Source organism: Taeniopygia guttata, chromosome 26 (genome assembly GCF_048771995.1).
Source record: "Taeniopygia guttata chromosome 26, bTaeGut7.mat, whole genome shotgun sequence".
Taxonomy (NCBI): domain Eukaryota; kingdom Metazoa; phylum Chordata; class Aves; order Passeriformes; family Estrildidae; genus Taeniopygia; species Taeniopygia guttata.
Window position 1 is genome coordinate 1438132 of NC_133051.1, and position 11490 is coordinate 1449621.

Consider the following 11490-nt stretch of genomic DNA (forward strand, 5'->3'; position numbering starts at 1 on the left):
CTCCCTCAGGGGACGGCTCACAGGAGGCAATGCCCCTGTTCACAAACCAAGAGTCTCTAAAAGCATTTACTAAAAGCATGCAGGGATTTTAGGGTATTGTTATTTTTTAAGCTGGGAGCAGCTAAATCGTGACTGCAATCTAGGTATCACCGAGCCTCAGGCAAGGAAAAGCAGCCCAGTTCCCCTCCCACAGACCTGTCCAGCAGGGAGGAACGAGACCCTGGGGGGAGATCTCCAGCCCAGGGGCGTGGGTGGCAGCATGTGGCTGTGCCTTTGTCCCCTGTCCTCCTTCCAGCGAGGTCCCTCACGGCAGCAGCACCTCCCAGGGCATCTGAAGCTGAGCTAAACTTCATCTGGATTATTCACTTCTTGGAAGAAAGCTGCTCAGACTGACGCTGACTGCTGCCACTGATGTGGCAAGCGTGACTTACAGGTCTGTGCAACCACAAAACAGCAGCCCAGCCCTCCCTCAAATTCACCTTTCTGCAGCCCTGGCTTCCCTAGCTGACAGGCACCTGGCAGCCACCAGGCTACCCAAGAGAGAACACGATCCTTGTCTTATGATTAAAAGGTTATTGGCAAAAAAAACCCCAAAAAACACCAAACAGACAAGAAGGAAAATTGTTCTCCCTTTTTATTCAGTTTTAAATCCCGAGTGAAAAAAATAAATATTGCTGAGCCTCCCCCAGAGCAGTTCAGCCTCACATTTGGGTGTCACAGCCCCCAGGTTTGCAGGTAGAATTGCATCAGCATGTTGGGGATTACACATGAGATTAGCAGGACACGCAGTTACCCCAGGGAGAAGTGGGGTGACCCCTGGCACTGCTGCAGGAGGGGGAACAGCAACAACCTGGAGCTCCTGTTTGGAGAAGGGCAGCCCCTTGGGGGATGGAGACAGGGCATTTTCAGGAAAATCACCGAGTTTCAGCCCTTTCCAACAAGGTGCTGCATGGCCCAAGGCCCCTGTCTGGTGTTTAACAACCCTGCTCACCCCAAAGATGTTCACTGCTGCCTGACCACAGCCCCACCAAGGCAGTGGAGGAATCATCTGGTCATGGAACTGGTTCAAAAATCCCTGAGGAGGGTGTGGAGGCAGCAGAGTGGACAGCCAACCCATGCAACTGCATATGAAGAATTTCCTACAAAAAAACCCAAGAACTACTAGGCCAAAAAGGGAATTCCCCTCTGTAATGTGAAGCAAAACTCTACAAACAGAAGAGAAAGCAGATAAGGAACCACTGCCAATTATCACAAGTAAACTGGATGAAAATCACCTAGGAAAGGTCTCAGACAAAGCTTCAGACCATTCCCTTCACATTTACCACTCTTAAATCAGGACAAGGACAAAGCCAGTCCTGGAACTCCTGCCACCCTTGGCCAAGGTTCTGCTGAACTATAAAATCTGACTGATCATGCTGCATCCACCTCTCTGCGCTGCTCAGGATGGATTTTTAAGGTCTTGAAAGGGTCAAGAGGAGTCAAAAGTGAATTTTTCTGTGCTGCTAACCTCCATATAAACAAGCAGTGCTCCACCAGCATGTGCAGTGTCCCCAGGGCGTGCTCCCTGTTCTCCTTACAGGATTGTTATCTGCATGCACACCTCAGAGGAACCCACAGCACACGAGGAGCTGCAGCCAAGAGCAAAACCAGGGCCAAGAGGGACTTGCCACAAGCCAGTGGTCATCTCCATGTGACAATGACACCGAGGTCACTTGGTAGAAGCTCTGCAGGGAAACTGTGAAGATCAGAGCCTGCTACCTAATAAAGCCAGAAGAGCAGGCTTAGACCTTGATGATCATGGCACAATTTCTATTTATGTCGTATTTTGGGCAGCCCTACAATAGCTTCACTTTACTCAGCCACTAACTCACTGGAATGCAAACACATCAACAATCTGGCTCCCTGGAGGTTTCTATCCTGCAGCTAATGCGGACTTTGAAGCCTCATCAGTCCACTGTCACCTAAAATAGCTTAAGGGATTCTTACATAAAGAAATCTGGCTCTCAGCCTTAAGAGTGTCACCTAATGCTTCAGAGTTTCCTTCCTCTGGTTGGGATCTAAACATTATTGAGCAAACCTGGAGCAGTCACACGTCACACCTGCATGTTTTAATTCTCCTTCTCCCTTTGTAGATGTTCATGGATTTTTAAATAGTTTCTGAAGCTCCTGAATGCAATGATTCAAAACCTCCACTGAAACCCTGCCTGGGTCTCCACTCTGTCCCAACCTTTTCTTCTCAGTTCTCAGACCAGGAGGTGCCTAGATGAGGTTTCCAGTGGGTATTTTCAAGAATACAGGATAGAACTTTGAGCAGAGTCATGCCACACAAGCATTTTCTATTAGGGCAATGAGTAGGGTCATCATCACCAAAAATGTGTCAGCAGGGCCCCTCACCGGCCAGGCAAACAGGAAAGAAAGGTGGATTTAAAGCAGAACACCCCAATTTCCCAGTTAAATTCAGCTGGAATTCAGTTAAATCCCACTCTGCTGCAGCCAGAGATCTGTAAATCCCAGCAGATCAGATGCACAAACAGCAGCCCAGCCTGCACCCCTCTGAAACCAGCCTGCACCCCTCTGAAACCAGCCTGCACCCCTCTGAAACCAGCCTGCACCCCTCTGAAACCAGCTGGGCTGTTGGGGGGGAACGTGGACGTGCGTGGAGCTCGTGCCTTGGAATCAGCTGAGGTAAAATCAAGATAGTGAACTAAATCCAGAATTATCAACTTCATGCAGCCTCAAACCAATGTCTGTGCTGGTTCAGTGATGGGTTTTGGGCAGTAAGAACCCAGGGCCTGGAAGTTCTCCGTGGGCTGTGTCCTGCCTGCCCCCACAGCCCTGCCCCCAGCTCAGGAGGGCCAGGTCACCTTGCAGAGCGTGGCAGAACACACAGAAACACCTGGAAACACTTGAACTGTTCCACCAAGACCCCTCTGAGCCCCAGGGAGTGTGGGGGGCTGGGATGGCACTGCCCAGCAAGAGCCCCTCAGAGCAGGGGCAGCGCTGGGCACTCTGTGGGGACCAGACCCCACTCACAGGGTCCCACCTGAGCAGGGAGAACCCAGGGAGGGGTGGCTGTGGCTGCTGCTGTGCAATGAGTGTCCTCCACGCAATGAAGCTGCCCCCTCAGATTCCTTCTGGCCGTCACCTGAGGGAAGACAAACCTCAAGAAGAGAGAAGGCACTGCCATACCCACCGTTCACAGCTCTGGTGTGGCACCTTCTGGTTCCCCATGGGTGCAGAACCTGCCCTCCCCCATCAGGGACCCTGTCCCAGCTCACCTGGCCCCTTCCAGCACAGCCTGCAGCGATTTCTTCAGAGCTGCACTGCTGCGCTCCAGGACAGCGGCCAGGCTGCTCCGCTGAGCTGGGCTGACCTGCGGTGGGGCAGCAGCACCTCAGGGCCCTGCCCTGCCAGGAACCCACCTGGAGCTCACCTGGGAGCTCAGGGCAGGGCCCCAGGAGCTGCAGGAGCTGAGCTGGCCGGGCTCACCTGGCTCTGGCACGCCGTGAGCACGGCTGTCACCAGCTTGGCGAAGCCCAGCGACGTGGCGAAGGCCGGGGCCTGCTGGCACAGGGTCAGGACCAGGAGATCCAAGAGCTCCGGGGGCAGAACCTCCTGGGAAAGAGCCAGGAGCGGGCAGGAGAGCGGGTCCTTGCTCCTGCACTGCTGGAGCCATCAAGGAAAACCGTGGGGCAAGGAAACCCTCACCTGCCGCCCCAGCACAGCCTGCAGCACTGGCAGGAGTTTCTCTGACAAAGGCACCTCCAGGACTTGGCTGGAAGGACAGTGAAGAGGAAAGGTGCTGCTCCGTGGCCTTGCTGGTGCTCCCAGAGGGCTGGAGCCAGCTGGACCCATCCAGGTGGGCATCAGGCCAAAGCAGAGCTGGCACCCCTCACCTCAGCACCAGCTGCACCGAGTGTGGCTCCAGGCACTCCTCCACGAGCTCGCACAGCAGCTTGGTCTGCTCAGCACCTGCCAGGGCAAAGCAGAAGGGGAGAGCCTCCAGAGGCTGCCAAATCCACGGGGATGTGCCTGGCCCTTCCTGGCACCTCTTCACAGCAGTATGTCCCAGTCAGGACAGGCAGAAACTACAGAGTGCCCCCTTCTACTGCTCAGGATAATTCTGCTTCCTTTGCCCAGCTGCAGCAAAGGTTTAAACAGCACCAGCCTCTGGGAAAAGGGGATGGATGCCACTGTGGCAGGGGTTCACCCTCTCCTCACAGCAGCACTGGCCTGAGCATTAGGAGCTGTCAGCAATCATGGAGGTATAGGAACTGTCCTTTGGGAAAAAACAAGCCAGAAGCCAACCTGGCCAGCCTCCTCACTCCATCTCGGGTCTCTGTACACCCATCTCCCATCCCAACCCCAAGGTGTTCACCTGCCCTGAAAAAACCAGCCCCAGGCCTCCATGGCTCCTTACACATGGCAAATGCCACCCAGGGAACAGCACTCTGCAGCTGGGCCCCTGTCCAGCTCCCAGGAGCAGCCACACCTCCCACCAGCCCAGCACACCTTCCCCTGGCCCCTGCAGCACCGCAGCCACCAGCACACGGCAGAAGGGATGGGAATACTTGGAGCAAAACGAAGTCAGGGCAGCCATGAGGTGTCGGGAAGGCGGCTGGGTGAGGGACAGGACCTGGGGACAGAAAAGGCAGGATGTGGGACAATGGAGAGGGGAACGGGGAGCAGGAAAGCTGCCCTGGCACCTACTCGCCTGAGGAAGAGCTGCTCTGCCAGGATGGCTGCGCTGGTGTAGCTGAGGTCAGGGCTCAGAGCCAGCAGCCAGCTGCAGAAACGCACCAGGAAGGGCTCCGGGCACGTGGAGAGCTGCAGGAAGGAGCACAGCCCCTCAAGCTGAGGGGATGGGACATTAGGGACAGCAGCAGGCCCCTGCAGCAGCTGCAGCAGGGATGCTGGGGCTCACCTGGCTGGGGGAGCAGTTGTTCAGGATGCTCAGCTTGGAGGGGGTGCGCAGCTCAGAGTGCTGGAGAGAAACAGTGTCCTGAGTAAAGCACCAAATAAACCATCCCACAAAACACAGCACCAAATAAACCAACCCACAAAACACAGCACCAAATAAACCAACCCAAAAAATACAGCACCAAATAAACCAACATGCAAAATACAGCACCAAATAAACCAACACACAGCACCAAATGAACCAACCCACAAAACACAGCACCAAATAAACCAACACACAAAACACAGCACCAAATAAACCAACACGCAAAACACAGCACCAAATAAACCAACCCACAAAATACAGCACCAAATAAACCAACACACAAAACACAGCACCAAATAAACCAACACGCAAAACACAGCACCAAATAAACCAACAGGCAAAACACAGCACCAAATAAACCAACCCACAAAATGCAGCTCCAGGGCTTCTCCCTTACCCCCATGTCTGTCAGCACTGAGCCCACAGGCAGCCTCTCACACCTGCAAGGTGCAGGCAGGTGTTGGTATCCCAAGCCCAGAGGAGGTACCAACAGGGTTTTTTATCCCCATCCAGTTGGCTCTGTGATATCCACCTCCTTTTCCACCCCTCCTGAGGCCCTGACACGAGCCTGTTTAGAGCATCAGCTCCAGGACAGAGACAGAAGCAATCACTTACACTGGACTCCTGCAGCAGCAGCTTTTTCAGCCCCTGTCCGTGCATCTGAGGGAAATAAGATGAAGGAATGGGAATCAGGCTGTAAAGGCTCAGTGGCTGGAAGGGGACAGCAAACCCTACACAGTACCTGGACAAAGGATTGGACCTCGGCTGCCAGCTCTGTCTGGGAAATCTTCCTGAGCTCCCCTGCTGCATCCTGCTGGGAGCTGTCCTGAGCAGCTTTAGCTGTGCTCTGAGCAGAGGCGTCCCCTGAAGGCTCCTCAGGCACCTCCTCTTCCACCCCTGCCTCATCTCCACATTCCTGGGGCCCAAGGGGCTCAAATGCCGCCTCCTCCAGCAACAACCTCTTCCCTTCTCTCTCATTGTCCAACTCCAGGTTCTCCTCTGGCACTTCCTTGCACTTCCCACCTTGAGGCACAGAGTCAGGGGCACCAGGCTGCTTGCTGAAGCACCAGTTCCATTTTCTTTGCCCCTCTGGTTTCTTCTGGGCCATTTTTTGGCATAGGCCCCTAAGCTGCTGCTGGCATGCAGAAGACAGGGCAGGAGGACATGGGGAGCTCTCCTCTGCCTTCAGCCCCCGCTGGAGCAGATTCCCCAGTGTCTGCACCCAGGGATCCACATGGGAATCCTGCTGCAGGGCCTGGAGCAGCTGCTGAAGGCAGTCCCGTGGCACTGCATCCTGCACCACGAGGAGCAGGGAGAGGAGGTTTCTCTGGCACAGAACGGGCAGCAGCAGCAGCCGTGGCTTGCTGGAAAAGGAGAGGTGACCATCAGAGCAAATTCCTCTGTCCTGAACCCAACCCGCCCCGTGGAGCAGAGTCCCACAGCGGACACACGCTGGGACACCAGTGGGTCACTGCTGTGATCTCAGCTTCACGCACGGACCGGTGCACCGGGGGAAGCGGATGCGCTCTCCCAAATTGAGCACCTGACCCCCAAAACACCCACTTTTAGAAACTTATCCAACTCACACAGCCAAGGTGTCCTTCGGCCCCTCCAGCCAGGGCTCCTCGGCACACAGGGCTGCGGTGAGAGCCTGCCAGGGGAACGCCTGGCCCGGGCCCTGGTGGGGCTGGCCCCGCTGCAGCACCCGCAGCGCAGCCCCCGGCCCGGACAGAGCCAGAGCGTGCAGCAGCAGGCGGCAGGGCCGGGGGCAGAGCTGCAGCCAGGGCGGGCACCGGGGCTCCATCGCTGCGGTGGGGCTGCACAGCTGCCTGCGAGACACGGGGAGCCCAGACACGGTCACACAGATGGGACACAGCCAGACACAGTCACATACACGGGGCACAGCCGGACACGGCCACACACATGGGGAGCCCGGACACGGTCACACACACGGGGACAGCTAGACAAGGGACACAACTGGACATGGTCACACACACGGGGCACAGCTGGACATGGTCACACACACGGGGGACAGCCAGACACGGTCACATACACGTGGAACAGCTGGACAAGGGACACAACTGGACATGGTCACACACACAGGACACAGCCAGACACAGGGTAGACACACGGGACACAACTGGACACGGTCACACACACGGGGGACAGCCGGACACGGTCACATACACGGGGAGCCCGGACACGGGACACAACTGGACATGGTCACACACACGGGGAACAGCCGGACACGGTCACACACACGGGGAGCCCGGACATGGTGACACACACGGGGACAGCCAGACATGGGACACAACTGGACACAGTCACACACACAGGGCACAGCCGGACACGGTCACACACACGGGGCACAGCCGGACAAGGGACACAACTGGACACGGTCACACACACAGGACACAGCTGGACACGGTCACACACACGGGGAGCCCGGACACGGTGACACACACGGGGCACAGCCAGACACAGGGCACAGCCAGACACGGTCACACACACGGGGGACAGCCGGACACGGGGCAGTCCCGGGCACACTCACATCTGTCCCCGCACACTCCCGGTTCTCACCGTGTCCCCGCACTCTCCCGGTTCTCACCGTGTCCCCGCACTCTCCCGGTTCTCGCCCCGTCCCCGCACACTCACATCTGTCCCCGCACTCTCCCGGTTCTCACAGTGTCCCGCACACTCCCGGTTCTCACCGTGTCCCCGCACACTCACATCTGTCCCCGCACTCTCCCGGTTCTCACCGTGTCCCCGCACACTCCCGGTTGTCACCGCGTCCCCGCACACTCCCGGTTCTCACCGTGTCCCCGCACACTCACATCTGTCCCCGCACTCTCCCGGTTCTCGCCCCGTCCCCTCCCGCTGTCCCACGGCGCCGCTTCCGGCCCCGCCCCGGGAAACGCAAATCGCCCGCGCGGCAAACGCGCTCATTTATGCAAATATTCCTTAAATTCCAACCCAAGCACCGCTTCCCCTCTCCCCCAGCCCACAGATCACAGGCCCCGAAGCGTTACACAACCCGTTTTATTTCGTTATGCCCGGATTTGGCTAAAAAGAGTTTAAAACAGTGCCCCCCTGCTGCCCGGCCCGTGGATGTCGGACCCCCCCCCTCCGCCGGCTCCCAGCACCCACCCCACCCCACCCACCCGTGGGTCTCCCCTGGGCACCACGGCAAGAGCAGTGGGACTGTGCCCTGAGTCTCCCCGGTGCACCCATAAATGCCAGACAGACTGCTTCCCCATCCCACCCCATCCCTGCGACACCCCCACGGCAGGAGCCACCCCAAAACAACGGCAGGAGTCAAAGCAGACACTTCTGCCTCCCACGGACGTGTCCAGGCCACCACCAGCACCCAGGCCCAGCGTGGCCCCCACGGCTCAGTCGGAATCGATGAAGTCGATGAGAAGCATCTCGTGGCCGTAACTTGAGTGGGGAAATTCTGTCTCCAGCATGGCCAGGGTAAGAGCCCACTCGAGCGTGCAGAGCTCCTCATCCTCCTCGTCAGAGCTCTCCGAGGAAGAAGGGATGAACACCTGCAGCAGAGGAGGGAGGATGAGCCACACTCCTGGTGCCCAGCCCAGCCCTGGGATGTGCCACCCCACTTACAGCGGGCATCCTCAGCTGCCGCTGTCTGTGCCGCCGCAGGCACTTGGCAGGCAGCTCATGCAGGTAGATGCACTCTGATCTGAAAGGGCAGTGGCCCCGGAGGAAGAATTTGCACCTGATTTTCCTGTGGGATTCCAAGCATAGTTGTGAGTGCAGCTCCCAGAGCAGCACAGAGCCCACAGCCCTGTGGCAGTGCCTTGCACTCACCCTGTGCGTGCCTTGAAGGCTCTGATGAGCTTCTCCTTCTCACCCACATCTGAGATCCAGTATTTGTGGGGGATGTAGTAATTGGAGGTGATCCGGCACTCTGGGCAGGCCCTGGATGAGGGTGATGGGTGCAGCTGGGTGTCCCAAGAAGGGAGCAGGGAGCATGGGCCCAGCACCCACACTGGGGGGTTCTGCTGCCCTGGCTTCGCCCAGCACCCCCATACCCATCACCGCTCCAAAGGAAACTCACGCCAACCCCAGAGCCCCATCACCAGAGCAAAGGAAGAATTTCAGGGCACAGAAAGGGGAATGGTGACCACCCTGCCACGTCCCCATTCCACTCACTTTATGACGGTGCTCTGGAAGCTCCGGCTGCGCCGCCACTTGCGGATGCAGCCCACGCAGTACGCGTGGCTGCAGTTCGGGAGGATCCCAAAGAGCCGCTCCTCTGGCAGTGGCTTCTCATACACCCTGTCCATGCAGATGCCACACACTACAGCCTCACTCCGGGCCCTCAGCGCTGCGGTGCTGCCCAGGGCTGCCACAGCACCCGGCTCTGCAGGGACCTGCAGGCAGAGCAGCACAGCAAACCCCCTGGTTCTGTCACTGCTCTGGCCTCGGGGAACACCACAAGGTGACCACAAGGGAATACCCGGCCACAGGAGACCCCAAACCCACCTTTGCAGGGTCACCAGTCCATGTTGCCATCTCCAGAATTGCCTCTTTGGGGTTAGAGGAGTCTGGATCCAGTGCTGGTCCTTGTGGCTGGAAGCCTGCAGGAGGAGAGTTCTTAGAAGGGAAAAGCTCAGTGAGTTGGGTGGGCTGCTCTGAGCATGCAGCTTCAGCAGTGACAGTCCCCACACTGGAGAGCTCTCCACAGCCCAGCTTGACCCAGGCTTGGTCATAGGCAGAAATATGCACAGGCAACTTCACCATAACCACCCCAGTGCCACCCCACTTGTCCCCTGGGCAGCCTAGCACCTACCTGAGGCACTCTGAGCTTTTGTGGGGACAAACTCTCCACTGATGTCCCCATGGGGGATATTACCAAGAGATGGGATGTTCTTCTTGTCTTTCTCTTCCACTTCTGCCTCCACTTTGGGGAACTTGAAGGCCACACACGTCTTGCTGTGGGCCATGGTGCACTGGGCTCCCCCCTGGTCCCGCTCCATGGCTGTGGGCTCAGTGCCAGGCTCCTGGCCACAGTGGCAGTGAGGCATCAGACCATACTGGATCCCTACTGGCGCTGGCTCCTCCTGGATGTGCTGGTAGCTGGAGGAGCCCAGGGACAGAGACAGAGGGTCCCATCAGTTCAGCACAACTCCTCTGGGCTCCCTGCCCATCCTCGTGGCATCACAGCCCTTCCTTACCTGCACTGCTCTCCATAACGGCAAAACCCACGCTGGAAGTACCTGCAGACCCGGGCTGATTCTCTGTCATGGGAGAAGCGGCAGCTCTGGCCCCACCGACAGAATCCACGGGCAAAATTCCTGTTAGCCAGGGGAGCCGTGTGGATGGGGTCAGACCCTGCTCCAGCCCTGCCCCGGTACCAGCTTTGTTTGGGTGGGGACGCATTTTGGAAGCCTCCCCGGCTGGTGTCTGGGCTCGGGAGCCCTTGGCCAGGGCAGATCCCAGACCCTGGGATCCAGGGTCCTCCCAGCCCCATCCAGCCTAATTTCCTGCTAATTGCCAAGGAAAGGAAGCCCAGGACAGGAACGGCTTGGGGGAGCAGCGGTACCCAGGGCTGGGGCAGGGAGAAGGGCAGGAGCCCTTGGCTTGGGGCTGCAGGAAGGGGGTCCCGGCTGCAGCGCTGCCGCCGACCCCCAGCTCCGGAGGGGGGATGGAGCAATGCGGAGGGTGCATCAAAGCCATCCCAAACCACTCCCTACCCCCACAGCGAGGGGCCCCATCTCCAGCCTATCTCCCCCAAAAGCTGCTCCCAGCCACCCCATCCTCCAGCCTTTACCTGCACGGGGGTCTCAGAGAGTTTGCCTCGGCCCTTAGCGGCCCAGATGCCATCATCGAGCGCACCTCCATCTCTTGCCTAGCAGCGAAGAGGGCTGGGCCACCTCTGGGGGCTATTTATGGCCTCAGCGAGTCCCAGGTCCGGCTGGGATGATTCTCCCCCGGTAGCCGGGACACGTGTTTGGGGCGGAGGACAAGCCCGGGCTGGCTGATAGCAGCGGGCCGCTGGGCGCAGTTTATTTACACTGAGTCAAGGACTTTGCAGCGAGGAGCAGGCACGGGGCACCACTCCAGCGTGCATCGCTAAATTCTGTATATTCTAATTATTTTACCATTGCTATTTCCCCTTCCTCCTCAGTCCTGCTAAACTGTCTTTAACTCAGCCTGTGGATTTCACGTCTCTCACACGCTGGGAAGGGCTGGATAATGTAATGGTGCCTGTTGTGGGGTGCCCAGATAGGTCCCCCGGGACCCCCGCCCAGCACAGCGCGGCTCCAGGTGCCCCCCGCTGCATGGGAGAGGCGGGGAGCCGCGGAACAGCTTCCCCAGGGCACTCGAGCCGGGCACAGGGAGCCGGAGTGGTCTTCAGCTCCTCCTTGCAAATTCTCAGGTGTTTCACCACAGCCAGGGACAGCCCAGGTGCCATCACGCGACTGCCCTGCAGCGCATTGTTCCCCTTGTCCCGGTGTTTT

The 11490-nt window shown here is 58.2% G+C and overlaps 2 protein-coding genes across 9 annotated transcripts; both read right to left on the bottom strand.

Moving 5' to 3' along the window:
• Positions 1-616: 616 nt before the first annotated feature.
• On the bottom strand, positions 617-7897 carry FANCE (FA complementation group E). 8 transcript variants are annotated; one of them, XR_012052037.1, is made up of 13 exons: positions 7557-7649; positions 6592-6834; positions 5748-6369; positions 5621-5665; positions 4925-4984; positions 4711-4854; positions 4513-4636; positions 3897-3972; positions 3709-3775; positions 3490-3615; positions 3279-3373; positions 2607-3145; positions 617-2543 (listed from the first exon to the last, which is right to left on the bottom strand). XR_012052037.1 is itself a non-coding variant. In XM_072918800.1 (12 exons), coding segments are annotated over exons 1-12 (1608 nt in total). In that variant the 5' UTR covers positions 7842-7897; the 3' UTR covers positions 617-3141. The 8 variants fall into 8 exon arrangements, 6 of the variants coding, with proteins under 6 accessions (XP_072774901.1, XP_072774902.1, XP_072774904.1 ...); XR_012052036.1 differs by having other exon boundaries at positions 2586-3145; XM_072918800.1 differs by lacking the exon at positions 7557-7649 and adding an exon at positions 7840-7897 and having other exon boundaries at positions 617-3145.
• A 133-nt stretch (positions 7898-8030) lies between these two features.
• On the bottom strand, positions 8031-10964 carry LOC115498566 (uncharacterized). The gene is made up of 8 exons (XM_072918856.1): positions 10800-10964; positions 10204-10323; positions 9819-10105; positions 9512-9606; positions 9179-9399; positions 8834-8944; positions 8627-8750; positions 8031-8553 (listed from the first exon to the last, which is right to left on the bottom strand). The coding sequence occupies exons 1-8, from the start codon at positions 10868-10870 to the stop codon at positions 8398-8400; spliced, it is 1185 nt and encodes a 394-aa protein (XP_072774957.1). The 5' UTR covers positions 10871-10964; the 3' UTR covers positions 8031-8397.
• Between the last annotated feature and the right edge of the window lie 526 nt (positions 10965-11490).

Excerpts from the sequence above, each read along its gene's own strand:
- FANCE (XM_072918800.1), bottom strand. Across the intron at positions 6,370-6,591 it reads CCGAAGGACACCTTGGCTGT|CAAGCCACGGCTGCTGCTGC; the intron begins GTGAGTTGGATA and ends CTCCTTTTCCAG. Across the intron at positions 3,973-4,512 it reads GCTGCAGGGGCCAGGGGAAG|GTGCTGAGCAGACCAAGCTG; the intron begins GTGTGCTGGGCT and ends TTGCCCTGGCAG.
- LOC115498566 (XM_072918856.1), bottom strand. The coding sequence starts at position 10,870 with ATGGAGGTGCGCTCGATGATGGCATCTGGGCCGCTAAGGGCCGAGGCA. Across the intron at positions 8,751-8,833 it reads GCCTTCAAGGCACGCACAGG|GAAAATCAGGTGCAAATTCT; the intron begins GTGAGTGCAAGG and ends GGAATCCCACAG. Across the intron at positions 8,554-8,626 it reads GGCAGCTGAGGATGCCCGCT|GTGTTCATCCCTTCTTCCTC; the intron begins GTAAGTGGGGTG and ends CCTCTGCTGCAG.